Raw genomic sequence first — 25,248 nt, 5'->3', positions numbered from 1 at the left:
CTTACCCCTTGGCTTCAGATTTTAGTATGAGGAGTCACCTACAGTAAAAGAGGAAGGGAATTAGCATAGATTAAACATTTATTACCAAACCAAACTTGGGTCCACCTGCCCACCTTGCAGCAAAGCCAATGTACTGAAACCATGTTGAGGTGAAGGAAAGTACCGCATTTATTGCAGGGAGCCAAGCAAGGAGAATGGGCAGCTTGCACTCAAAGACCCAAACTCCTTCAAGGCTTTCGGGGAGGGTTTTCAAAGGCAACCTTTGGGGTAAGGGTTACAGCTTGTGAGATTTCTTCTGACTGGTTGGTGGTAACACGGTGATGTTTTGGGAATCTAAACCATCGACCTTCTGGTTCCAACCAGTCTGGGGTCTATGTGCTTGTGGTCAGCATGTAGTCACCATCCTTCACCTGTGTGGAGGTCTTAGTTTCTGCAGAAGAACTCAAAGATATGCATCAGATTGTTATGTGTATCCCCTGAGGAGGAACAAAGACTCTGCTTTATTGCTGAACTATTGTTCGAGCTATTACTTTTCTGGTTTAGCCACTTTTCCTTTGTTTCTGTATTCCCTCACTTCTCTGATTAGTAAACGGCTTGAGTCCACGCTTTGGAACCCAGGGAAGAACAAGGAGACTAAAAAGGCTTTTTCTAAAAATAAGAAATGTGGGACGAGGAGGGACTTTTGCAGCCAGGAGGGCCCTTCAGGGTCCTGCTCAGTTTCAATCCCTCCTCTTTGATACTTTGACACTTCTCATTTCTGAGAAGACCATGCATGGGACAAGAAAGGGAAGAAAGTTCTGGACAGAGAAGTTAATCACAAACTGGGCAGGGGAACTCGGTTTTAGGGGGACTCAGTTTCCCACTTCCTAGGGGCCAGGCCCTGTGCTAGACACATAACATGCTCAATTCATTTAATTCTCACAACGACTCTGAGTGACGGGTATGGTTATAACTCCAACTAGGGGAATACACTGAGGCTCAGAAAGGTTAAGAAACTCGCCCAAGGAGACTGGGCACCACGGAGTACCTTGCCTACTGCACTAGGCTGCCTCAAAAGACAAAAATCGAAGACCTGTAGTCTTACTGAAGGAAATCACAGCTGACCCTGGGCCCCAAGCCCTGTCTCCTGACCCATTATCTAGGAGTGTATCCCAGTGGGGTGGATTCTGAGAGCTGATCCCTGCACCCTTCCCCCAGCCACACCCTAATATTACACGTGAACTTAATACCAAGGCCCATGGGAGACTCCTCCCATGTTACATTCCTGGTACAGAAAGTAGAGGCTGGAAGTCTGAACTACTGAGTAGGTGGTCTCTGAGACGCACTTGCCCCACCTAAGCAGTCTGTGTATCTACATAGCTTGAGACCCAGCTAAGCACCACTCCACCTCCCACTAATTATGCTGCAACTTTAACAAGTCAGGGGGTGGGGGTGGAGGTTATTAAAACAGGGGAAAGTTGAAGCAGGTAACAGATGTACATATTAACAAATACACAGCTTTAATGTTGGAATCTCATACCTAAAAGCTGTTTAAAAATGTGTTCGTGTATTACATATACGCACACGCACACACATGCACGCACACGCATGCACACACACGCACATATAGATGGTATTTTTCAAAGGAGAACTGTGGAACGGCTAGAACATGAAAATCACCCTTTTGTGATAAATTCCAGGGCATATTCATAACGGGAGTCAGACAGATTTTGTTTTCCACTGCATAGTTCTATAAAAATAAACTGTCATCACAACATCCCTGTGGTAGTAAAAGGCCATATTTGCCTGCAGTTAAATCCAACAGCAGCTGCTCTATGGAAAAAGACGGCCCAATAATTGGCTTCTTTCACCTCTGTTAATCACGAACAAAAGTGTCATTCAGTTTCAAAATGGACAAAATGCTCCAATGGATGGTCAGCTAGCTGAGCCAATGGGGTGGAATAACAATAACCCTGTAGCATTTTCCTCTTCCCTTTTGTTTGGTCTTTCAAAGCCCTTAATTAAGACCTGCACAAAGCACCCCTACGGGCCTTTTTCAATGAGGCATTACACGCCTGTTTTCTTGTATTTAAAGAAAAAAAAATAGTGGGGATTTTCTGAGACACATTAAACAGAATACACAATTTCCATTTATTTGCAACTGAAATACTGTTAAAATTTTAGAGCTTAAATATTATCATCGGTAACAAAGCAAGTTCTTTGCATTTCAGGCTTGGGGAGCAGAGGCTGAAGGAGGGGTGGCTTAGAGGGGTGGGGGGGGGGCAGGAGCAGGAGTCGACAGTGCCAGCTCGGGGAAATGCTGTGCAACCATTTCTCCAGAAACAAAACTGTTAGCAGACATCATTTAGAAAGGTCTAGATCAGGCTCCTAAGCCTTTCATTAGCTTAACATATACACCCTGAAAGAAACGGCAAAACTCATGGGGTATTCTTAAAGCAAACAGCTAGACAACGGAGACAAAGAAGTGGAACTGAAGCTGCTTCTTACAAACTCCTTAAAAATCACAGAGAAAAAGATAAAACATTTTTACAGTTAAGTGATCTCTGTAAGAACTTTGTGCAGTTCTATGATTGATTTCTGCCTTTTTTTTTTTCTATCTTGGCTTTAACAAAGCTTCACATATTACGGTGGATAAGAATCAGAATGTCTTACTTTTAAAATCTCCATAGCCTAATTAACCTTTCATTATTCAATTTTCTTTTTGCACAACTTAAAAAAAGGCCGTTGTGTTCATTTTTAAATGCTCTGAAATATAATCTTTCTGGGTTTAAGGCTGCTCTGAAAATACCTAGTTTTGCCCATAATTTGTCCCTCCCTCCCCCTCTCACAAATATCCTGAGTGACAGCTTAATGTGACAGCTTTCTTGCCACAATTCACCAAAGGGGAGTGGCAGGTAGGGTTCTTGGAGAACAAATACCTAACAAAGCCATCATTCTGGGGAGTTACTTCCAAACTGTCAATCCAATCCATCAAGTAGAATGTGTGCCACGATTCTCTTGTAAATGTGCCTATTTCAAACAGGGCAGAACTGGGCAGCTGCCCCACAGAAGACTAAATGACCCAGCTCAAATGTCACCTCTGCTGCGAAGCTTTCCAACTCCCCGAGGCAAAGCAAGTTGCCTTCCTCTGTTTCTACAGCCTTGTGTTCATCCCTCCTTACGCTGTTCCCACGCTGTACTTTATTTGTGTTTATGTCTGTCATCTCCACCAAACCGGATCACCCATGGCCACTTGTGAGCCAGCATCGTAGCGTAGAAGGGGGAACAGCCTCTGGAGTAAGACCACTGGGTTCAGATCCTGGTGAGAGACTATAAAACATGTGACGCTGGACATGTTCCTTAAGCGTTTTGTGCCTCAGTGTTCGGAACTTAAAGTGGGGATAAAGAATACTGATCTCATATGGTTGTTGTGATGACCACAAGTGAACTTACAGATGTGACGCTTTCCACACAATGCCTAGCACGCAGGAGAGCTGTGACCAGTGTTGAAGCATCACCCTCATCTTCCCTCCTCCCCCGACAAAGACAGGAGCACGGCTGGGAGAGGAACGAGCACACACTCGATGTTCCTGGAGTAAACTTTTACTAAGCATATCAATTTATTAATAAAATATCAGTTTCCAAAGGCAATCTTTCCGTGTCTTTCAAGTTATTTAACATTTAAAACTATGCTGGGGGATGGGCATAATGCAGTTGTAGAGCGTGTGCTTAGCACGCACAAGGTCCAGGGTTCAATCCCCAGTATCTCCAACAAAAAACTTTTTTTTTTTTTTAAGAACAGGATGTCATGGGCAAAGGCAGAAATGCATGCAAGGGGAGCGCTAAAAAGATGCAGAGCGAGACGTGATTCCTGCCTTCAGAGAGCTTACAATAAGCAATTCTGCACAGGAGGCATTTGGAAGTAGGTATCTGTGGCAGTGATGGTTGACTAACCGCATGTCTATGGCTCCGCTTTCACAGTATATTTGACTGACAGGCATTTTCTCATCAGTGCAGTACATCATCCAGTACTTAAGAGACTTACGTACAACAGTGTGTCTCATTTTGCTAAGGAAAGAGCATGTAGGCAAGTCTAAGGATGTTACATTTCATATACTTCAGTGAAGCCTCTCATTCTGTCCAACCCTCATGCTAATACAGCACGTGCACTGGTTCCAAGTCCCCAGCCTGTCCTATGACAACGGTCACTGCTCTCTGGAGCCCTGTAAGAGTCAAAACTACTTATGCATGAAATTTTAAAATTTGGGTCACAAACAAATGTGTAGCAAAATCATTGTTTCCATTATGCTCTTTGCAAAGACTTTACCGTTAAATACAGAACAGCTTGCTTAAATGTTGCAATTCTAGTAAGACCTACTTTAACGAAATCATTGCTAATTAGAAACCATTATGGAATTTAAATAAAATAAACCATTCAGTGTTTCAGTTGTTCTGTAGTTGGAAAGAACGTTAAACAAAATAATTTTGCTACACATTTGCCCTTGACCCAATTTCTTTTGTCATAAAACACTAATTTCGTGAGAGTCTGAATAAGGTATTAAAGCTTCCAATAAATATTTGCATTTGACGGTGTTCGGTAGATTTATTGCATCCCATTCTCTTTAGAGGAAAGTAATGACACAGGAACAGAAATGAACTTAAACCAACCACTGGACCAAGCCCCCTGAGGGCAGCAGGGGCACTGCCTCTTCCCTCTTCCATCACCAGTCACCAGGCTAGACCACCAGCAAATATCTTTTCTCACTCTCCCATGGATATTGCAAATTCAAACAAAATGAAACAAAACAAACCACCATGATAAACTGTGATTGCTTTTCTTATTTTTCCATGGAAGTATACAAATAGAGGGGGGAAAACTTACCTAGTTAACAATGTCTTACGATAAGTTAACTAAGCTCTAATAATAATTCAAACTATGTCAAGAGTCTTATATTCTTCATCCAAGAAAGAGTGGTGTCCAGCATCTTACCACTGTCCAGATATTTACTGGCTGTCTGTAAAACAATCAACACCTACTTCAATAGAATGTGCCCTTAAAACATCTCTGAGACTTTACTAAGAATAACATTTAATCTATTATAGTATCAGAATAATTAAAGTTTAGCAGAAATCTATTTCAATCATGTGAAATTTTGCAAATGTCACTTATGAGCAAAATTCTGAGATGCTACTTACAGAAATTAAATGGCAATTGTCTATACTGTGCTGAATATTTAAAACTCTCAAAATACTCTAGGAAATATATTACAGGAGAGTTTAAATTGTTTCTGCTGTGATTTCCAGCCAATTCTTTAACAGCCAGAACTGCTTTATTACCTACTTCAGTAAGCACTTCTTCTCTTTACTCCTTATCTTAGCGAAATGAGTCAGTTCTCCTAAAACTTGATCATTTAAAGCAAAAATGTCTTGTAAGCATGGAAATTGAAATTATTTATGGGTACAAAAAACACCTTCCTTAAAAACATTTTTAACGAGTGTGTTTAATGTGCTGTTTTATTTTCTAACCATGCAGCTGTACCCCAAACAGACTGGCATGCAAGTATTTTTATTGTAGACTATCCAGTGAGCCTACAATGCCACTGTTATTCTAGACCTCCTCTGAGAGGAATGGAGCAGTTAATATTGTTTAAGGAAATGGGAAAGGATAGAATTTTGAAGCTGGGTGACAGGGGCCTGGGGAGGCATGCTCTACAACTATGTTGCCTACTACCCACCCCGCAAAATGACATGAAACACTTCAAGCCTTATAATTTGCCTAGAGAGACATGGACATACTACTCCATTCGAAACAAAGCTCTGTAAAATTAATACTTTCAATTTTTCCTGGCAGAATATTTTCAACTCCTCGCAGGAAAATAGACACTTTCAATTCCACCAGCTTCCACGTGGACAATGAAACAGAACTTCCTGCAATGTTGTCGCTGCGAAATTAAAAAAAAAAAAAAAAAAACTCTCATGGAAAATTTTTCCCACGTCTCCATTCCTCACTTTAGGGCTCCAGATGCAACTAATAGATTAAAAACTAAATGAACTAAAACAAAGCTATCTCTTCACCAAACTCACATAAACCTCTCAATTTCACCCATCACGTCTGACCCTCATCTTGACAGTGATTCGTTAGGTAACAATCTCCTCTGTACTGTGCCTCTGACGTCATGTGACTGCCTTACAAAAACAAGTCTTAAAAACACTCAAGTTTTCTTCTAAGAGTCTAATCTTATTTCCGAAGTTGGCATAACTGTTCGCTTTAAATAAGGAAATGTTAACTTGAAAAAGAGAGGCCACAGAGAAATTATTGAGTCACATTTAGCCATGAACTTCCCTTCCTGCGACTTCAGACAAACGCATCACGCCACTACTCTAACGGACAGTGTCCACCGGTCACATCACTCAAGAACTGAGGCCTCGGTCACTATGTCAAAGGTATAAATTATGGTTCAAAGACAGCTCCAGGCACTGCTGAGCTGGGAATCGCTTACCGAGCAACCGCCTTGCTCCAAACAAACTCAATGCTTAGGGGGCGAAAGGGCAGTGGAGGCAATTATTGGAAGGAAATTTCTCACTAGGCTAGAAAGGAATAATTAAGCCCTTGCATGCTAAATCACATCACCAGGGTTAACAATGAAGTAATCAAGTGTAAATGGTGACAAAGCCCATCTATAGGCCTCATGAAAGGAAATTAAGGTTGTGGGTAATCTAAACCATTGTTGCTTAAATACCACAAAAATTAGTCCCTAAAACTTCATTCATTTATCCCCTCTTTATACAAATGTGTGTGCTTTTTGTGGGAGGCAAGAAATTGGTTAATCCAGCAATTAAGGCAAATATAGTGAATCATCAGAAGTAAAACACCACTCAGCTCCTAATTCACAGGCAGAGATCCAGCCCCACTCCCCGTACTCCTTACATGGGACCTAGCACTCGGTCCATTTACGGGAGACTCACAGGGATTTCATTCAAATCTATGGCTGAAACCATTTAAACCATAAACCTAATGCACACTTTATATATTACACATTCTGAGCTGCAGGGCACCGAAGCGAATTCACACACGCACACATGCACACAAGCATAAAGCCAGGCGGGACGCAGAGGGAAAGCGGGGGGACCGGTGCGTCATCTCCAACAACTGCTCCATGGCAATCAAAACCGGTTAAGCTCCAAAGAAGGGAGCGAAATAGACAGTTACAAGGGCTAGATTCAGACTTGGGGCTTTGCAACCTCAGGTGACTATCTCACTGCAGAGACAAGAGTTTCCTCAGCTTATTTAAGGAGTGGGACCCAAACTAAGATTTCTACTAAGATTTCTCAAGACTCTAAATGGATCTGGTATATTTGCTACTGCTGTTGGAAATAATTTTAAGACTCACCAGAAGTCGCAAAAATGGTACAGAGATGCATCGTTCACCCAGCTTTTCCCAAAGGCAACACCTTACATGGCTGTAATACATGAGCTACACCAGGAAATTTACTTTGGTACAACATTATTATCTTAAGCTACAGACCCTACTCAGATTCCACTACTTTTTACATGCACTCACTTTGTAAATCACACATACGAGTTCATATAACCCCCACTGCAATCAGAACAAGGAGCTGCTCCCTCACCACAAGAGAGCTATGGGCACGCTACTCCACCTGAAACAAAGCGCTGGACAGAATTAATAATTTCAGTTCCTCCTGGCAGAATATTTTCAATTCCTTGAGAAAATAGACACTTTCAATTCCACCAACTTCCACTTGGAAAATGAAAAAGAACCTCCTGTAATGCTGTTGCTGTGAAATAAAAAAAATACTCTCAAGGAGAACTTCGCCCTCACCTCTATTCCTTGCGTTAGGGCTCCAAATGCAACCACACCTACATTAAAAACTAAATGAAATAAGACAAAGACACCTCTTTGCCATCATGACCCCATGGCTCCCTTCTGCTACCTCTTTACAGTCTCACTGTCCTCCCATCTCTAACCCTGGCAACCACCGACCTATTCCCCATCACTATAATTCTGTCATTTCTAGAGTGTTTTGAACGCAATCATACAGCATATATAATCTCTTGAGATTAGCTTTTTCACTCAGTATAATACCCTGGAGAGCTAGCCATGTTGCTGCACGTATCAACAGTTGGTTATCTTATTGCTGTGTGCTAGTCTTCTGTATTGATCTACCAGTTTATTGTGGCATATGGATTTTAATCTTTTTATGTTTTAACTTAATTATAATTATGGGGTGGGGAGGAACTTTTAAAATCATGTCCTGCCATTGCTTAAAATGGATTCATATTCCAAGAGATACTGACTGATTCTCTTAATCAGGAATCATCTTAATCCCTCCAAGATTCAAGCCTTCCTGATTACCCTACTTAAAATAGCAAGCCTCCTTCATCCCACTTTATTTTGTTTGACCGTACTTAACATTACCTGACCTTATGTGTTGATTGTGTTTATTTTTTTTATGTCTACCACCACCCCTACCCAACCCCATGCCCAGTAAGTTACAGAGGGCAGGGATGTTGTCAGATATTGTCATGTATCTGTATCCCCAGCACCAAGAACAGTTCTTTACACACAGAATACTTAATAAATTTATGTTGACCAAATTAATTTTAAAAGTAATGACTTATCTCAATAGGTAATTATTACTTTACAGTTGATTGATTGATATTGATTCCATAAACCATCATACAAATATTAGTAGCTCCCAGAAAATAGTTTGAACTGATAAAATTATTTGCATGAAAGCTTTTTATTCACTTCCACAAATTAACTATCTCCTGAAATTTCAATAAAGTACTGGACAAAAGGCAAGAAGCAAGTACAGGAAATCTTACCATCTGAGAAGCATAAGCCACAAGCAACACAAGTCAAAAGTCTCACTAAATACTAATGGTTTACATAATCAAGGAAAAGACTGTCAACTCTGATCATGGGCCTCCTTCTGCTTTGTTTCGTCAGCATGCTCTGAAGAGCTATCAATGGTCCTGCGCAAGTCATACCACTAAACATAACTGGATTTCCTCCATGTCAAATGGAGAATTGAGCCAGATCGACTGTTTTCTACCGGTTCCTAAAAGAAGTGGGTGGAGAAAGGAGGGAAGGTTGGAAAATATTAGCAAGAATTTGGTTATGATTTATGTAGCTGAAATGGTTAGCAAATAATAACAGGTAGCAGGTCTATAAACATGTAAGTGTATGTAAATGTATAGATATGTGTGTGTGTGTGTGTGTGTGTGTGTGTGTGTGTATTTACTGGGGACATATATGTAAATATAGCCTCTCTGATGGGTGGCCCATTACACACACAAGACTTTTGGGACCACTGCACCAGAGACCTTTAAGATTCAGAAGGGTCCAAATCTACATTCTGAGGAGCCAAGAATACTTCACGTGGAGGACAAAAGAGATTTAACTTCTCCAGAACTAACTCCTCATCTATAAAATGTGCAATTTATGATATCCACCACATACAAGACAGATGAATGCAAACATCTAGGAAAAGCACCAAAGGACACTGTCTTACAACCCACTCAACCAAAGAACCATGGTCTGAGAAAACAAGATCCAACAACCCACCCACAAAACCTCATTTCTTACCTGTGTTGCCCCCTGGGGTTTCTCCGTCTCTAACATGGAGAGTGAAAGCATGTGCTTTATTGGGCTGCTGGGAGCATTAAATGGATAATGCATGTAAAGGCGCTCCACTTAATGTCTGGGACTCAAAAACATTATTTTTAGCAACTGTATTAATAACAAGATGATGATGGTGATTTGTCTGAATGGCAAGACAGACCTCGAGGAAGCTCTTCATGATGAAGAATGCAACTTAGGTGAAATAAAACAGAAAAATGCTTCCAGGAGAAGACAGCCTTTAGCGTTAACAAGTAAATGACTCTCCAAGATGGGGCTGTGGTCACAGATTCCACTGTCCGCAGCCCTGCTGCTCAAGGAAAGCGCACACGGATCCAAGCAGGAACCCATCCAGTCTGTAAAACATTAACAGCTTAATAAAGCCAAAAACACGGTGTTCAAGTCACCTGAAGAGGACCAGCGAAATTAATACCAAGTTGACTACATGAAACGCCTTGAGGGGAAAAAAAGGCTCATGGGTGATTCACTTTTATGCTGACTTCCCTATAAAAACATCTTCAACAGGAGAGGCAGGAAATTCCAGTGAGTGAAAGGGGGCAGCTATATGGAAACCATCATACTGCTCACTTTGCTTTTTAATTTACTTCAGGGTTTTTTTCTTGGTTCAAAGAAGCACATTCAGAAATTTTCTCCTTAAGAAACAGAAAAGTGAGTATGCTAACGGAGCCGATCCTCACGTACTATCTAAGTGAATGCCACCAAAGAAAAAGCAAGCCAAAGTGCACACAACTGGTCATTCTTTTCCTGACACGGAAAAACACGATTAACATAGAAAATGATGTGAAAGCTTTTAAACAAAGTTGTACAGAAAGCCAGGAGACCGAGTGAGAGAAAATTAAAAAAAATTCTTCCATGAATAAAAGATAACTTAGTTTTATGCAGTAGATTGATTTTGAATACAAGTTATTCCTAAATCAAACCACAGTCCCCCACTGTACGTACATATATAGATGTGTATGCTTTTCGGGGGAGGCTTCATTTTCAATTCTGGGGTTTTTTTTCTCGATAATAACCTGTAGCTTCTCACCATTTTGTTTCTCATTTTAACCTTTTCCCTCTTCTGATAAACTGTCAACTATCCAAGCTAACTACAGGGTGGACAAGTACCCAACACTGACTTACCACCCACCTGCTAGGATGTTAGGGCAAGTTACCTAACCCTTTCCAATTTTTGTATGCTCAGCTATCAAATGGGACACATGCCATCTATGACATGCCTAACACACAAGCAGGCCTAGCAGTTACTCACCAAATTTCCATTTTTTTGAATCAGACTTCCCAAACATAAATAAACTAATCATTCAACGTTTTTCCACTGTAAGCAAAATGCTCCACACTGGTATCATTTCTACACAAGTCCTTGGGGCATCATGGTTAATTGCTCGGTCTCAAAAAGAAGGCTAAGAATTCTACTATTGTAGAAGTACATACATTTAAACATAATCAATTTTAACAGCTTTCGTGAATACCACATACATACCACGTTAACAACATATTAAAGCTTTAGGTAATGAGTGATATCAAACCTCATTATAGCTCTAAGACATTAACATCTATACAACATTTTTGTAGCAACATATTCTTACCATATAACCCAGGATCTCACTTCTAGGTATTTACACAAGTGAAATAAAAACCTACATTCATGCAAAAACCTCTACCTGAATATCTGTAGTGGCCTTGTTTGTAAATTGCCAAGAACTGGACACACGGTAGGTGTCCCTCAACTTTGGAATGGATAAACAAATTGTGGTTACATCCATATAATGGAACACTCTTCTGCAATAAAAGGGACTGTTACCTACTGACATACACAAGAACATGGTAGAACCTCAAATGCGTTAGAAGTAAAAGAAGCTAGGCACAGGACTACAGCCTAGTACATTCCATCTGTATGACGTTCTGCTAAATGCAAAACAATATAAAATAGAAGACTGAAGGTAGAAAGTCGATCAGTTGCTGGAGGCCCGGGGTCAGGAGATGGGTTGACTCCAAAGGGCACAGAGGGAGAGATGGAAATGTTCTAGATCCTGACAGCGGTGGTGGTTGCATTCCTGTATACATTCCAAAACTGTGCACTAAAAAGGGTGAATTTTAAGATTGAGAGGGGACTTCCCCCTATGAATTCAGTTATGAAAATCAGTCACGTAGTCAAAGAAGGAAGATGGAACACCGGAGATGGTTATTTCAGGACAAACATGGAGTCACTAAAAGAAAGTGAGGGGAACCTCAATCAGACTCATTTGTGAACAATCGTAAAACCAAATCTTTTTTAAATGTGTAGCCTTCCAAGGGCCAAGAAATTTAAAGAAAGTCTCTTATAACCAAGAACTACAAAAGGAATTACTCTTACAAGAAAATGGGAGAGGCATGTTGTTTTACAGCGAATGTTAAGGACTGACACCACGAACCACCAGAAATACCTTCTAGATGAGATGTATAGACACTGGTTATATCTGGGATGAAAAAGGAGCTTCCTTTTCAATAAATCAGCAACTCCTGTCAAAACCAGCCCGCATGTTTAAGAAACAATAGAACTAGAAATTCAGGCTGGGGTAACTTGCAGGGGTTGGAAAGGACCCTGACGAAATACATGTCATTATTTCCTCCACCAAAGTCATGAATCTTCTCATCTTTGGTGTCATAGGGTTTGTTTGGTTTTTTTTTTTTCCTTCTCCTTCTGGAATGCTCCCTCAGCCAGGGTGGTGCCAAGGGCGACCTGAAAAAGACAGTAGTTGATTGACTCCTCTTCTCCACGCTCTTAGCCCTCTCCTGCCACAGCTGCTGACAAGCCTCCACGCTGTGGATTCAGATGCCACAAAGCAAAGCCGTTAATGCCAGCTGATCTGACACCAAGTCCCCATAGAAGCTGGTACTACACAACAGATACCTCAAAGGTCAACGTGGCAGGGTTCGGCCACCATGAGACTGATCAGTTGAGCTCCTGCTGCAGAGTGACGACAAGACAAATTGAAAGTCAGACAGTCCTCAAGGCACATTCTGTTGGGAATAAAGCAGCCTCATTCTCAACTGTGTATTCATCAAACACAAACAAACTCGAAACGTCCTGCACACCTGCACGCACACACACACGTGCACGCGCACACACACACAAATTCCCTTCAGTGACATATCTGATCAAGTAGGAAACTCCACCATGGAAGCAGGTCATACCAACTTAATTCAAACTGATATTAGAAACTGATTTATCCCAAACCTGAGATTTGCTTTTCACAGAAGGTAAGGGGGCTTCAGAAGACAGACTGACTGCTAACAGCAGAGCCTGGGGTTAGCACAGAAACGTGCCAACCTGTCATGAAGTGTGAAGCTTTCTGCTGCATGCCCTCACAGCCCCAGACTGTTTGCAAAGGACAGGAATGAAATATTCCATATGTTTTCTTTGTCAGTGACATGCCTATTGAAAGCAAGGCCACGGTAGTCTCCCTGCTGAGGGACTGGGTCAAGCTATTCATGTGTAACCAGGCAGATGTCAAGACGGTAATGGGAAAAACATCTCAAAACATTTTTTTTTTTAAGAAAGAGACCCAGAGTAGAAAATGCACAACTATATTTGAAATACTCAGACATCTAAATAGGTTGTGAGCACTCCTGCATCTGTGAGCTGCTGCTCTGGCTTTATAATTCATTTCCAAATCAGATCTGAATCAAAACCCAGAAAAGGTTTCCAAGCTTCTGAGAAAGATTTAACTGTGCTTCACAAGAATGTCGTGTATCTTTTCAGAAATATGAAAAATTATGATGGAAGGATTTTTGTTCTAAAATTACCTCTAGGATAATAAGCTTTTCTTTATCCACAAAACACAAGTATTAATCTCAAATGTAAAAAATCCACAGGCATCCAATAACTAATAAAATATTATTTTCAAAGTACTTAAAAGAAAAGGTTCTCCCATAATCTGCATATTGCTAAAATCAAAGTGATGTGGAGAAACGAAAACTCAGCTAAATTGGCAATCGTGAATAAATTGTATCCACCCGCAACGTGGAAAGTGATGAGAAACCACACTGGGCACCCACAGCATGAGGCTTCTTCAAGAATTAAGTGTGGTTTCATGAAAATCCCCAGTGTTCCAAAGTCTGGACCTAGATAGTTAGCAGCTAAAGATCACACTGACACTGTCCAAGGTTGCATGACCATTTGCTATGCGGACAAACAATGTGTCCCCTGTTAGGAGAGCAACCTGCCACTTGACCGGTCATCTCAGGAAAGTAGTGCCCGACTAGAGACCAACGCAAGAAAACATGACTTTCTCCCAGCTCTCTCCTCTAGAGAAACGGCAACTCCCCAGCGTTAGGCGCTCTTGTTGGAAAAGGAGTAGCACCATGTATAAGAAAGGATCTGGATAAAAGTATATGCGCTACCCTTTCTCCAGCAGGATCTTTCTGGTTTTCTGCGTGAAAAACCTACCAGACAAGGAGCCTTTGTTCTATTAGCACCGGGGCTCACTGTGAAGTCTCCAACAGGCTATGGAACTGCTATACATTCAAAAAAAAAAAAAAAACCAGAGAAATCGGGTTTGGAGTTTTAAATCTAAGTGATTTAAAAGGATACACACGCAGACAACTGTTTAGTCACTCCCCAAGGAAATGACAATGTATTGGGTCCTCCCTGTCAATCAAACAGCTCATACTGAAGAGTTTCTTACACATGACCTTTGAAGATGAAGTCAACTGACCTCTTTTTGCAGATGGAAGAACCGATGTCCAGTGTGGTTAAGTGACATCCCCAAGCACACAGATTCAGGAACTTAGGGGCTCTTGATTCCTTGTGCCACACTCTCAAAAATAAAACCAATTTTGAAGGCCTGTTGATAAAAATAGGCCCATAAAAAGAAGACTGGAGAGTAGACAGTGACATAAAAAGCTGAATTACATGACCATGGACTCAAAATGACCTCGGAGAGAACAGAAGGCCAATAAGAAAAAAATTTTCTTTGTTACAAAGATAAGAAAATATGAAAAGCTTAAAACAAACCCCACTAGTCACGTGAGAATGAACTAGCCAGTAGCACAGAATGGATGAAAACTGGGATTAGGACAAACTGCTAAATAGCAGTTAGTAAAGCCATGTGTAATCTTTTAAAACATGATACTAAAATATTAAATGCACTGAATATTCCTTTCTTAACTCTGATCAAACGATATAAGAATTCTGTACATGCTTGATGTGAGATAAGGAGCTGGAAGAGGACCCGAGGGGCAATTACCAGATTCCGAAAATGCAAAAAACGGATTTAGTGCCTAAAACAGAAGGGGACGTGGATAGTCTTTGAGAACATTAGGAGCCTAAAGGTTAATCAGCATTCTCTGCTTTCTCCCCCCACCTCCTCAGGAGCTGACAGACTTCAGAGTTCTTAAGGCATAAGGTATTCAAGAGACAGATGAGTACTCTGGGTTTCTGGAGATTCTCTGGCAGGAAAGAGGCTCTCGGAGGTGGCGTCCACACAGGAAGGGTGACAACCTAGAACTGAGTGGCAATCACGGGTCTCCTCTTTCCTGAGAAGAATCTAGTCCGCTAAGCCCTTCTCATGTTATCCATCTAGTTTCTCCAAGGGCCTCTGAGCACCAAGCGTACCCTGGAGGAAAATGGAAAAGGCCAGAAGGTAATCAACATCCTAGCCCACTTTCGGAGAGAAGCCTGGCAACTCGGAAGGACACCTCGTCTCCTGTCCTTCAAAACGAGAAACGGGAAGACAGTGAGACTTCTAAGGTCACTCCAGCTTCCCTCCTAGGAAAGCAGCTCTGATCAAACTCTTCAGGGGAGTTCTGACGTCACCACTTGTACTAATTTACTCTGCCGCTTACGCTGAGGGCTCCCAGGGAACTCAGAGCCTGAGGGGAGGGACCCCAAGCTTCCCCCAGCACCGAGGGAAAGGCACCACCTCCCCGTCACAGTCAAGTCACTCTTCCCGGGAGGGAAACTTTCCCCACAGAAAACTTATATTTTATATATATATATATATATCCAGGAATGGGGAGAATCCATCTCAGGATTTTTCTGGATATCAGGTTCTAAAATCTGATTCAAAGAGCAAAAGTATTCTGTTGTCAGTATGCAGTGAGATTTCCATTCTTTTGATGATCAACTTTATATTTTTTTTTTTTAAAAAAGGCTGTATTCTCCTAGTATAAAAATAGACAGAAGAAAAGAAAACCTAGCTAACGGGGCTTACATAACCTTTTACTTATCTTGACTCAAAATACTTAAATACAAATGAAATATGAAGGATAAAGGGTCATTAAATATCCCATAATATAGTAAAGAAGCTTCCCCGACATGTATTTTCTCACTAGCACAGACAACAGTCCAGCCCGGGATCTAAACGTATTCCCAGTCTTGGCCCAGCTGCCTCCCAAAATATCTATGGTTTACATTTCCTTACAAGGATATTCTTATATTTTTATGGGCCAACATGTTGCCACAGCGGGGTTGGGGGTAGGGGGAGCGATTCAATGCTTTCCCCATAAGATCTCTCAGTACAGAAAAGCTAAGAAAACTAGCAAAATCTATTTTTTGAAATGTTCATTTCTGAAACCTAGACTATTAGACGGGCATTCCTGAACCCCAATCACTTGCATCTAAAATAAGAAATGAAAATGTCAAATCTTCCTATAGACCTACTGCCGAGGGGGAGGACCTGGCTAGGGTGCTTTTCTGACAATTAACACATGTAATAGTACTGAAACATGAGAGAGACTCAACTTTAGAGACTAAAAACCCATTCAGAGTTTTAATTGCCATACGTGACATAGAATACTTCTGGATATTTTAATAAACTAGCTAAAAATAGTCCTAGCCATATACAAAGTTTAATAACAAATATTTGTCAATGGGCGGGTGGGTGAATCCAGAGTATACACTAGGCAATCTTGCCGTGTAAAGGGGTTATTTGAGCAGTAACTTGCTTAAGTCTTTAGAAAGTGGAGATGTTAGTAAAATCATCTCTAAACTCAATTTTGATCTCATCTGATTTCAGACAGTAAGGCTGCTACCTGGTCTATAAGTTGCCCATCAAGTATTTAAAGACACAAAAGAAATGCCTAGAAAGGCAGACAAATTAGCCATTGTGGAAGAGTACTGATTTGCTCAATGCCCTAGATTTTTTTTTTTCCCCACAGACCGAATTTAAACTAGAGCGTTTTATTATCCTCAGTGATGCTTTTGAAAAAAACCACAGTTCACTGAACAAAGGTGGGGGGTCAGGGGAAGGAAAAAGTTATCCATATTCTTTTCTACATAGGAAACCAAGCTTTTGGCATTGCCGACAACTTGAAGGCTGCAGGAGGCAGTTAAGGAGCAAGCTGGACAACACATTCCCAAAGCCAAAACCTTGATCTCTGGTTTAAAAAATTAAAAGAGCAAAGCTGTGTTATCAAGCTACATTTGTTACATTTTTCCAAATTAAAGGCACATTTGGGCAGGGTTTAACTTTTAACCCAGCTATACCAATAAATATTGTACTTTTATATAAATTTGTTATCTTTTTTATAAAGAAAAAGTGAGAACAGTCTCAGAAAAATTTCAGTCACTGAAGGATTCTTACAACTTTGCTTGCTTGACATCCTACACAGATTCAGAGAAATTCAAAGCCATGAGAGACATCAGTCATCATTTAGCCCAATACCCATTATTTCTTGATAAGAAAAATGGGACTAATTTAGCCCAATACCCATTACTTCTTGATAAGAAAAATGGGACTAAAAGGAGAGGACAACCAAGGACACCAAAGACCAAAATGCAAACTTGGAGGCTGTCAGTGCTTTCCACCTTTATAAAGATGACTAAAATATGAATTTGAGAGATAAACTGACAGAGGCCAAGAAAATGCCCAAACTTGCCTGGATCCACCTACCAGTACAGAACTTTCATCTTCCCTAAGAGATTAAGTTGTCAAATGTTACCTTACAATTCTAATGGGAAGAGCCAAGTGCCTGGACATTAAATGCTTGCGATACCGTAACTGTCATTAACATTTAGTTCAACTGAAAATCATAAAATATTAGCGGTTACCGCAAGCCTTAAGGAGCCCAGAATGAGAGAGTCACTGGTTTAAGCCCCAGGTATCGCTCAGACCACACCCAGCACATTGTTGCCTTGTGAGGCAGTGCCTTCCCCGTTCAGTGGATACATTCCAGCAGCGTTGGACAACTGGAGAAGTTTCTTGGGTGGAGGAGGGATTTCAGGATGGAGAAACCTATATTTCACATAACACAACAGAGAGGATCAGGCAAATACACAGGGGTAAGAAAATCAAATTAGATAGAAAGAAAACTCTTGGCAGAAAGAGTTGTTTACTTCCTTGTTCTCAGGTGAAGAAACCAAGGCCCTGAAGGGTTAAGCTTGTCGCCTCCTCAAGGTCACTTGTGTGACTTCTAGACAGATCTGGAGATCAGCTCTCCATTTTCCCAGCAGAAGGCTCTTGCCTCTCTTTATTTAAAGAGAACCCAGCAATTTGTAAAATAAAGGACCTATAGCTAAAGATGTTCATATATTGGCCTCATTTAAAACAAAGTTCGCATCTATGTAATACACATACATCTCTAAAAAGACACACCACACAAAATGAGCTAACACTGAAATTCATAGACAGTAGTTCAGACATTCAGATACCCAAACTTGATCATCAAAAAAGGTATAAACCTTTAGCCACTGATTACTGACCTGCTAGGGAACACAACTGATGTTGGAGGAAACGTAAGACAATACTTTCAAATAATACTATTAAAAGAAAGGTGCTTAATGTCATGGAAAAGAAACAAAACAAAACAAAACATCTTAAGGAAGAATCTGAGACGATGCTTCCTAAAGAAGAAGACAAAGCAACAGATTATTTTTAAAAACCATTCGAAGCCCCTCAGGTAACCATCAATTCTATATAGAAAGCTTGATAACCTGCCCACAGACAGGATACGCACACTGTGAAGGCTGGAGAGATTATGACTAATTATACTGAAGTGAGGACGTTGAGTAACTTTTTGTACGGTGTCCAAATTAGTAAAACAGAGTGATTTTATTTTCCAAGTGTGAAGCCATACCCACAGGAAACACGCGGGGCTGTTGCACCCGAGCAGAGCGCCTTAGCCAGTCATGCATTCTGTGACAAGTCTCCATGGCAAATTTCCTAACACACACTTCTAAACACAAAGAACTCCTCCTCCGAGTGAGTGGCAATAAACATGCTAGTGCAACTTCAACTTGAACGATATTCTGCTACTTCTGGGATCTTTTTACCACAGCGGCCAAATGCCCTCATCCCCCTGCCATCCCAACATTGTGGAAGAATTATAAAACCACAGAACTTCTGGAAGCCACCAGCTGCCTTAACTATAATCTAGTGAATTCACTTTTCAAATGAAGAAACTGTCCCATGGACACCCCCTAAAAAAGGAGAATGACTTGCCCAAGGCCAAACAATTACTTAGTGGCCGGGTAAGGATCAGACCCACCACCCTCTCCACAAAGCCACAGAAACAGCATTTATAATCCTGAAACTATGCACCAGGTATAATCTAGGACGTGGAAATGTGTACTCCCGGTCCACAGTTCTCAGATTTTGTGGGAGTAACACACAAATGAGAGGACACACATGCACAATTCCCTCCCCACCACCATTGTGACATCATCACTTTCTCTCCCAGTCAAGGATCGTGGAATGCAGGTGATTAAGAGGGACCTCATGAGCTCGAATAAAGGAATAACCTTGTGTCTTTTTGATAAAATACAGTCCGGAATTTTAATACTAGTTTAAAAAAAAACTTCCTTTAAAACCCCTCAGGGTGAATTGTGACACGCCAGTGCTCTGTGACGCAGGATCAAGAACTGCTGTTGCAAAATATAAATAACCGCTACAGGTGCAGCACACGGTGTGAACACGGGAATCCCATCAACAATCCTGGGGATTACATCTGACTCTGCCCCCAGACTCGGATAAAGCAGCTTTCAGCAGGAAATAGACACTGTCAGACCAAACAAGTTTAAACGAGTCTAAAGAGAAGAAGCAGGTATCCTCTCTCTGGGGCCTTCTCAGATCTGGACAAAAGGCTAACTGCTGAGAATGCTGAATTTGGCAATCCCGCGTGGGAATGAGGTCTGGATTCCAAGCCCCTACTCTGCCCCTCGGTGTGGCCTGAAGTCCTTATTCATTCACTGCAACATTTTTAACTGCTTCCTATGTAGTGGGATCTATAGGCTCCAAGTTGAGTAAAATAAAATCCCTGCCCTGTTGACCTGGAGTCTCCAGTGGGGGATGTGAACACCCCTGGGTGAGATGAAGGTAGACACCATCGAGGAATGACAAGAAAACAAAAGACTTTTGATTAATAATTACAGTTTCGTCTGGGGGACTTCTATTTTTGTGATTGTCATGTTATGTATAACTAAACAGGCCTCGGCGCACATGCTCCAGAAATTGGGAAAAGGTGAACAAAAGTTTGGGGACCATGGATCTAGTCCCTTGGTGTGTAACCATGGATCACTAAAGCTGTGATGGGACAGCAAAGCAGAAGCACTTGGAAAGAGACCTCAGGTGAGCCCAAGGTATCCTAGAAAATAAACTGGAGAGGGCACACCACAGCACCTGCACCCCACCCCAAGCCCACATAGCTTTGGAGATCACTGGTTTCCCCAAATGCAAATCTATTGCCCTTGAAATGCCCTTTGCATGGGCTTGTCATATAACGTATACTTTTAAGGGTGGAATGAAGAGTATTCAGGTGAAATAAGGAGTTATCAGGATGTACAATTACTCTCTACGTCATGGACAGAAGTAAATATCACACATTTGCCCACCACGACGGCTCAGAAAGTGCTATGATGCCGCCAGACTGGGCAATCTGATCTGCCCTGGTGCCAATTATTTTTCTGTCTGTTTCCCAAGCCATGGCCAGTCACTTTTGTAAGGCTCAAAGTTGGAAATATAGGGTGTCACTATCTTTGGTGAATTCTAAAGATGCCTGATGCTCTACAGCAAGGAGCACGTTCTCATAAAAGTGCGATACTTCTTTGCGGTTTTAAGGTACTAACATAAAACAGCCCTTTTCCTTATAGGGCAAGTCTACATATTAAAACTGGAGGAATCTGCTAAACAAGATCTTTGTAACTGGTCGAAATAGTAAAATTATGCTTTTCTCTTAGAGAGAGGCTTGAAAGAGGTTTCAGGGAAAGGCACCTCTCCTGCATGAATTCCCTAAAACTGTGAAGCAGTCTGGGGGTGGCGGTGGAGGGGGGAATGTAGCCCTATCCCCTCTACCCAATCTTCCTTCCCTCACTTCGCCTCACTCCCACTCAACCTGTCCCTCCTAATGTACCTTGTGTGGGCAAACTGCTCTTCACTGCAGAGTCACCTTTTTTCAGTGAAAAGTTACATTTCACCATATTGAAGGAAAGTGACTTCTAATACGGAACTAACACCTGGGGTGGGGGGAAGGGCGGCGGGGAGGGGGAGGCTGGTGGCCAAAGAATGACACAGGTCCCAAGGTCACTGACCACACTCCTCAAAAAAAAAAAAAAAAAAATAACAAAACAACCCCATTGGCAGAGAGCAAGCAGGACACCTCTTACCACCCACCTGGAAACAGCAGCCCCCTGGCCTGCACAGAAGGGATTTCTTTACGGGGTCTGTTCCTCCCTTTAAACTCTATCTCTATGGGATGTTTCTCAGTAGCTATAAGGTAAAAGAAAATTGCCTTACTCAAAACCTCACAGAATCCCTTCCGCTCTGAAACAGCTCTTTCACTGCGCTTGATTTAATCTGGCCGCACACCGCAGCCAGGAAGAACAGGGCACACACCAAGCGCTGCACTCTGTTACCCTATTCTTCCTCTGTGGGTGCCACTTGCAAACACCCGCTCCAACACCTATTTCAGATTCCTCTTCTCTTCCAAAGCGAAAGTCTAAAGCTCTCCGTCCCCGTTCGTGGACGGGGGTTCTGGAAAGTCAGAACCATCCGAGTGACTTTCTCCACCTCAGGCAGCTCAGAAGAAAAGTTGTGTTGTACCTTAAGCAGGTACAGCAGAAAACTGCCGCCTCCCTCTTGGGGCAGGCAGAGCTCATGCTCTGGAACGTTCATCTTCTCCCAACACCCTGTACTTCAGGTCAGCATTCCTTCTTTAAAAGGCCTCGTTGGGTAAGAAGATTATTTCACCGAGAGAAACCTGCAATTTCCCCCTCCTTCTCCCTCGTTTTCTCCCGGCTTCCCTAGGCGCTTTGCTGGCAAGTCCAGAGTGCAACTGGACCGAGGTGCCAGGTCGCTCTCCCCGAACCGGGCCAAATCGGATGGCGATTCGCCCTGGCCACGGGACAGGTGCTGCTTCTCCCCACACGCTGGAACCCAGGAGGCTCCAGGTGCTTCCCCAGGAAACGTGCCTCGCCTGGTCTGAGACTCAGGCCAAGTTCTAGGCGCCCTCACCCCCGCCGACTGCAAAGCTCTTGCCAGCTGAGCAGGGGCCCGGGTGAGAAGAGAAGGTCGCGTGAAAAGGCTGCCAGGGACAAGCGTTTCCAGATTCCTCCTTCCTCCTTGGCCCCAGATGCACTTGGGAGTTGGAGGGGTGGTGATCGTGCCCGAAAAGTCTGGGGAGAAGAGCTACTCGGGTCTCGGACCAGCACCGGCAAAGCTTCGAAAGCTCGGGAGTCGGTGTCAAGGAGGTGACGGCGCCCCCCTCCTCGGGACACAGGGGGGCGGGGTGGGATCGGCCACTGGCTCCGCCCCCGGCGCCCCCGCCGCCGCCCCCTCCCCGGCGCCCCCGCCGCCCGCACTCACAGCGCTTGGGTGAAGGCGCTGAGCCCCTCAGGCACGGCCGTCAGCCCTTTCCCGGAGCAGTCCACCCGACGGTCGCCGTCGCAGCTGCAGGGCGCCGCGCAGAGAGGCGGCGCCGCGCCGCTGGGCTCGGCCGAGCCGCGCAGCCCCAGGGCGAGGAGGCAGAGCAGCCCCAGCGGGCCCGGCATTGCTGCGGCCGCCTCCCGCGCCGGCCTCTCCCGCGGCGCCGCTCGCTCGGCGCGCCTCCGCCGCCCTCCGACGCCCCCCGCCGCCACGGGCGGCAGGCCTGCGGGCTGGGCCGGGGGCTCTCCTCTCTCGGCAGTAGCGCGGGCTCGGCCCCTTCAACGGCCCGCGGCAGCAGCGCAGGGACGCGGCGCTCCGGAGTTTCGCCCTTCCCGCTGCTCCATGGACGCGCAGAGGCAGTCCCGCTCCTCCGGCGGCTCAGGCCAGCCGGCCTGGCCGGGCGCAGCTGCGGGGGCCGCGCTCTGCCATCGAACCCGCCTCCCGGTCCCCGGCCTCCTGCCGCAGCCGCTCTTCAAGGTTGCGGAGCGCAGCCTTCAGCCATGCCGGCCCCGCGCCCCAGCCCCCGCCCGGCTCTCGCACAAACACCCGAGCTCTTTCTCGCTCTCTCGCAGCCGCGGCTCAACCTCCTCCCGTCCTTTTCCCTTCTAGGGTTGCACGCTCGGGTTCCCAAGCCCCCAGCCACTGGCTTATGCAAATCACTTAGGTACATGCAAAACTAACCCCTCTCCCAGAGCGCCATTGGCCGGGGGAGGTCTCGAGCTTATTACTATGCAAGGAGGGGAGCCTCCATTGGCCAAGAGTGGGACCAGAGGGGCGTGTTTATCGGGCGTGAGTGACAAGGTGGTGTTGGTGGTGGTAGTTCAAGGCAAAAATCCCTGACTTGGCTCGATTTGCGTGGCAGGTTGTGGACTGAAGGTAAAAAGATCTGAAGACATAGAATCTGGTTTTTTCCTTCCCCACCCGTCTTTTTCCCTAAGCAGAAGTTGAATCTTCTAAATTGGATGACCTGAAAGATAGAACTTGCCTCCAGCATTTAGTTAACTTTCAAATGACTCTCCACTGTTCCAAACGGCAGGACTTCGGGAGCTGTGCAAATGGAAAAAAGATTTTGAAGAGGAGGGAAAAGGTTTCTCTGAATCTGACATAAATATTTGGGGGGTTAGCTATATACTAAATTAAAACAGTGTACTCCCACAAGCCTCTCACTTCACCTGACATCTTTATACATATCTTGACATGCAGTTGGTAGCTAAGTCTTAGCAATGAATAAACCATCCACAATACAGGGTTTTGGTGACTGCAACTCAGACTGTTTTCTCACATATTTTAAAGTCCTAGGACACAAGAATCTTGCCAGGGTCAAAGGAGGTGATGTTTCTGAACACTGGACAATTTCTCCAGACAACAAAACATTTGAGTGCTAGGTGACCACCATTGAGAAGCCAGCAGCCACTTAGGTGTTAGGTAATTATCAGCATTCCTTCCTCTTCTGGACTTTTGTGGCTTAATAGACCCCACATTATTATTATCATTGTATCAAATACTGCTTTATGGGCACCTCCTTTCTTGCTTTCTACTGTGCCTTTGGGTTGTTTGGGTTGTTTTATTTTATTTTGAAGACATTTTCCATGAATACTTTAAATTAAGACAGGCAGATTAAAAATGTCATTTTCATCAACTTGATTGCTCATATCATATAAGTAAAATTAAAGAAAGTGGAAACAAGTTGATGCAGACCTAAGAAGTTTAAAATGAAAATTTTCCATCATCTTTACATTCAGGAGTTTATCTTTAAAAATAGTGCCCAGTTGGGCACATGGCTAACATATAATACATTTATTTATACATGCTGGAGAAGTCAATAAATACAGGCATGCCTGACTTTAAGTTTTAGAAATGACCAACTTCCTCTAATTGTAGGTCTGAAAGAGAACTCAAAGGTAGATGGCCAACTCTATGGTTTTACAGATAAGAAATCTGAAGCTTGCAGAGGTTGTGCTCTGCCCAAGATCATCACACAACAACTCCTGGGCCCCTGGTTCCTTGAATGGTGGTGCCCTTGGAGCCTTCCCTAAATTGGCTTCCATTGTCTAAATCATTTCCATTATTTTCTAGTGACTGTCACGAGCAAGTGAAATGAGGAGAAAATTGTTAATTTAGTTTCTTTCATTGATTCCTTTTCTCCTGTAATGAAACTGAAAGGTGACAGAATTTTTCTTGCCAAAATATCTCTCTTCTGCTGATTTTTTTCTTGTAACAATTATATATTATACTGATTGATTTTATTTTGGCCAAATAATTCATTTCCTTTCTTTTAAAGTAGTGGTTTTCAAACTTCAGTAAGCATAAAAATTACATGCAAAGCTTGATTAAAACTGCAAAATGACTTAAGTAGGCCTGGGTGGAGCCTTGAAATCAGCATTTTGATGCATGTCAAGTCAAAGTGGTCCAGGTGGTCCTTGAATCACACTCTGGGAACTTTATTCTTCGCTTCCAAGGAATAAAATCTTAGGGCTGACAACTTAAGTGAAAGAAGAGATTTGGATGTTGGAGAAAGGAGAGATGTAGATTCTATTGAAGAGTAAATTCCTTTTATCTATCAAATGAAGAAGATAAGAAAGGAGGATTCGAATTTGCAGCTTGTCCAAGAAGACAAAATATCGGGAACAATGGACTTGGGTGGAGAAGAAAAGAGGTGAAGTCTGTTAAAGCGTTAGCGTTTCTTGTAGTTGCTACATTATGTATGATTTGCTTTCAAGATAAACTGGCCAATGAGTCTTTACTTCTTGGATAAGATTCCCTAA

The 25,248-nt window shown here is 43.0% G+C and overlaps 1 protein-coding gene across 1 annotated transcript in view; it reads right to left on the bottom strand.

Moving 5' to 3' along the window:
* Nucleotides 1–23,159, bottom strand: part of LGR4 (leucine rich repeat containing G protein-coupled receptor 4) — a 93,345-nt gene extending 70,186 nt beyond the window's left edge. Inside the window, exon 1 of the mRNA XM_031459859.2 lies at nt 22,424–23,159. Within this exon, the coding sequence (XP_031315719.2) occupies nt 22,424–22,608 (185 nt within the window). The 5' untranslated portion in view covers nt 22,609–23,159. The remainder of the gene's footprint in view (nt 1–22,423) is intronic.
* Between the last annotated feature and the right edge of the window lie 2,089 nt (nt 23,160–25,248).

Source organism: Camelus dromedarius, chromosome 12 (genome assembly GCF_036321535.1).
Source record: "Camelus dromedarius isolate mCamDro1 chromosome 12, mCamDro1.pat, whole genome shotgun sequence".
In the NCBI taxonomy this organism is placed as follows: Eukaryota; Metazoa; Chordata; class Mammalia; order Artiodactyla; family Camelidae; genus Camelus; species Camelus dromedarius.
The sequence above is the reverse complement of the archived record's forward strand: the minus strand, read 5'-3'. Positions and strand labels throughout refer to the sequence as shown.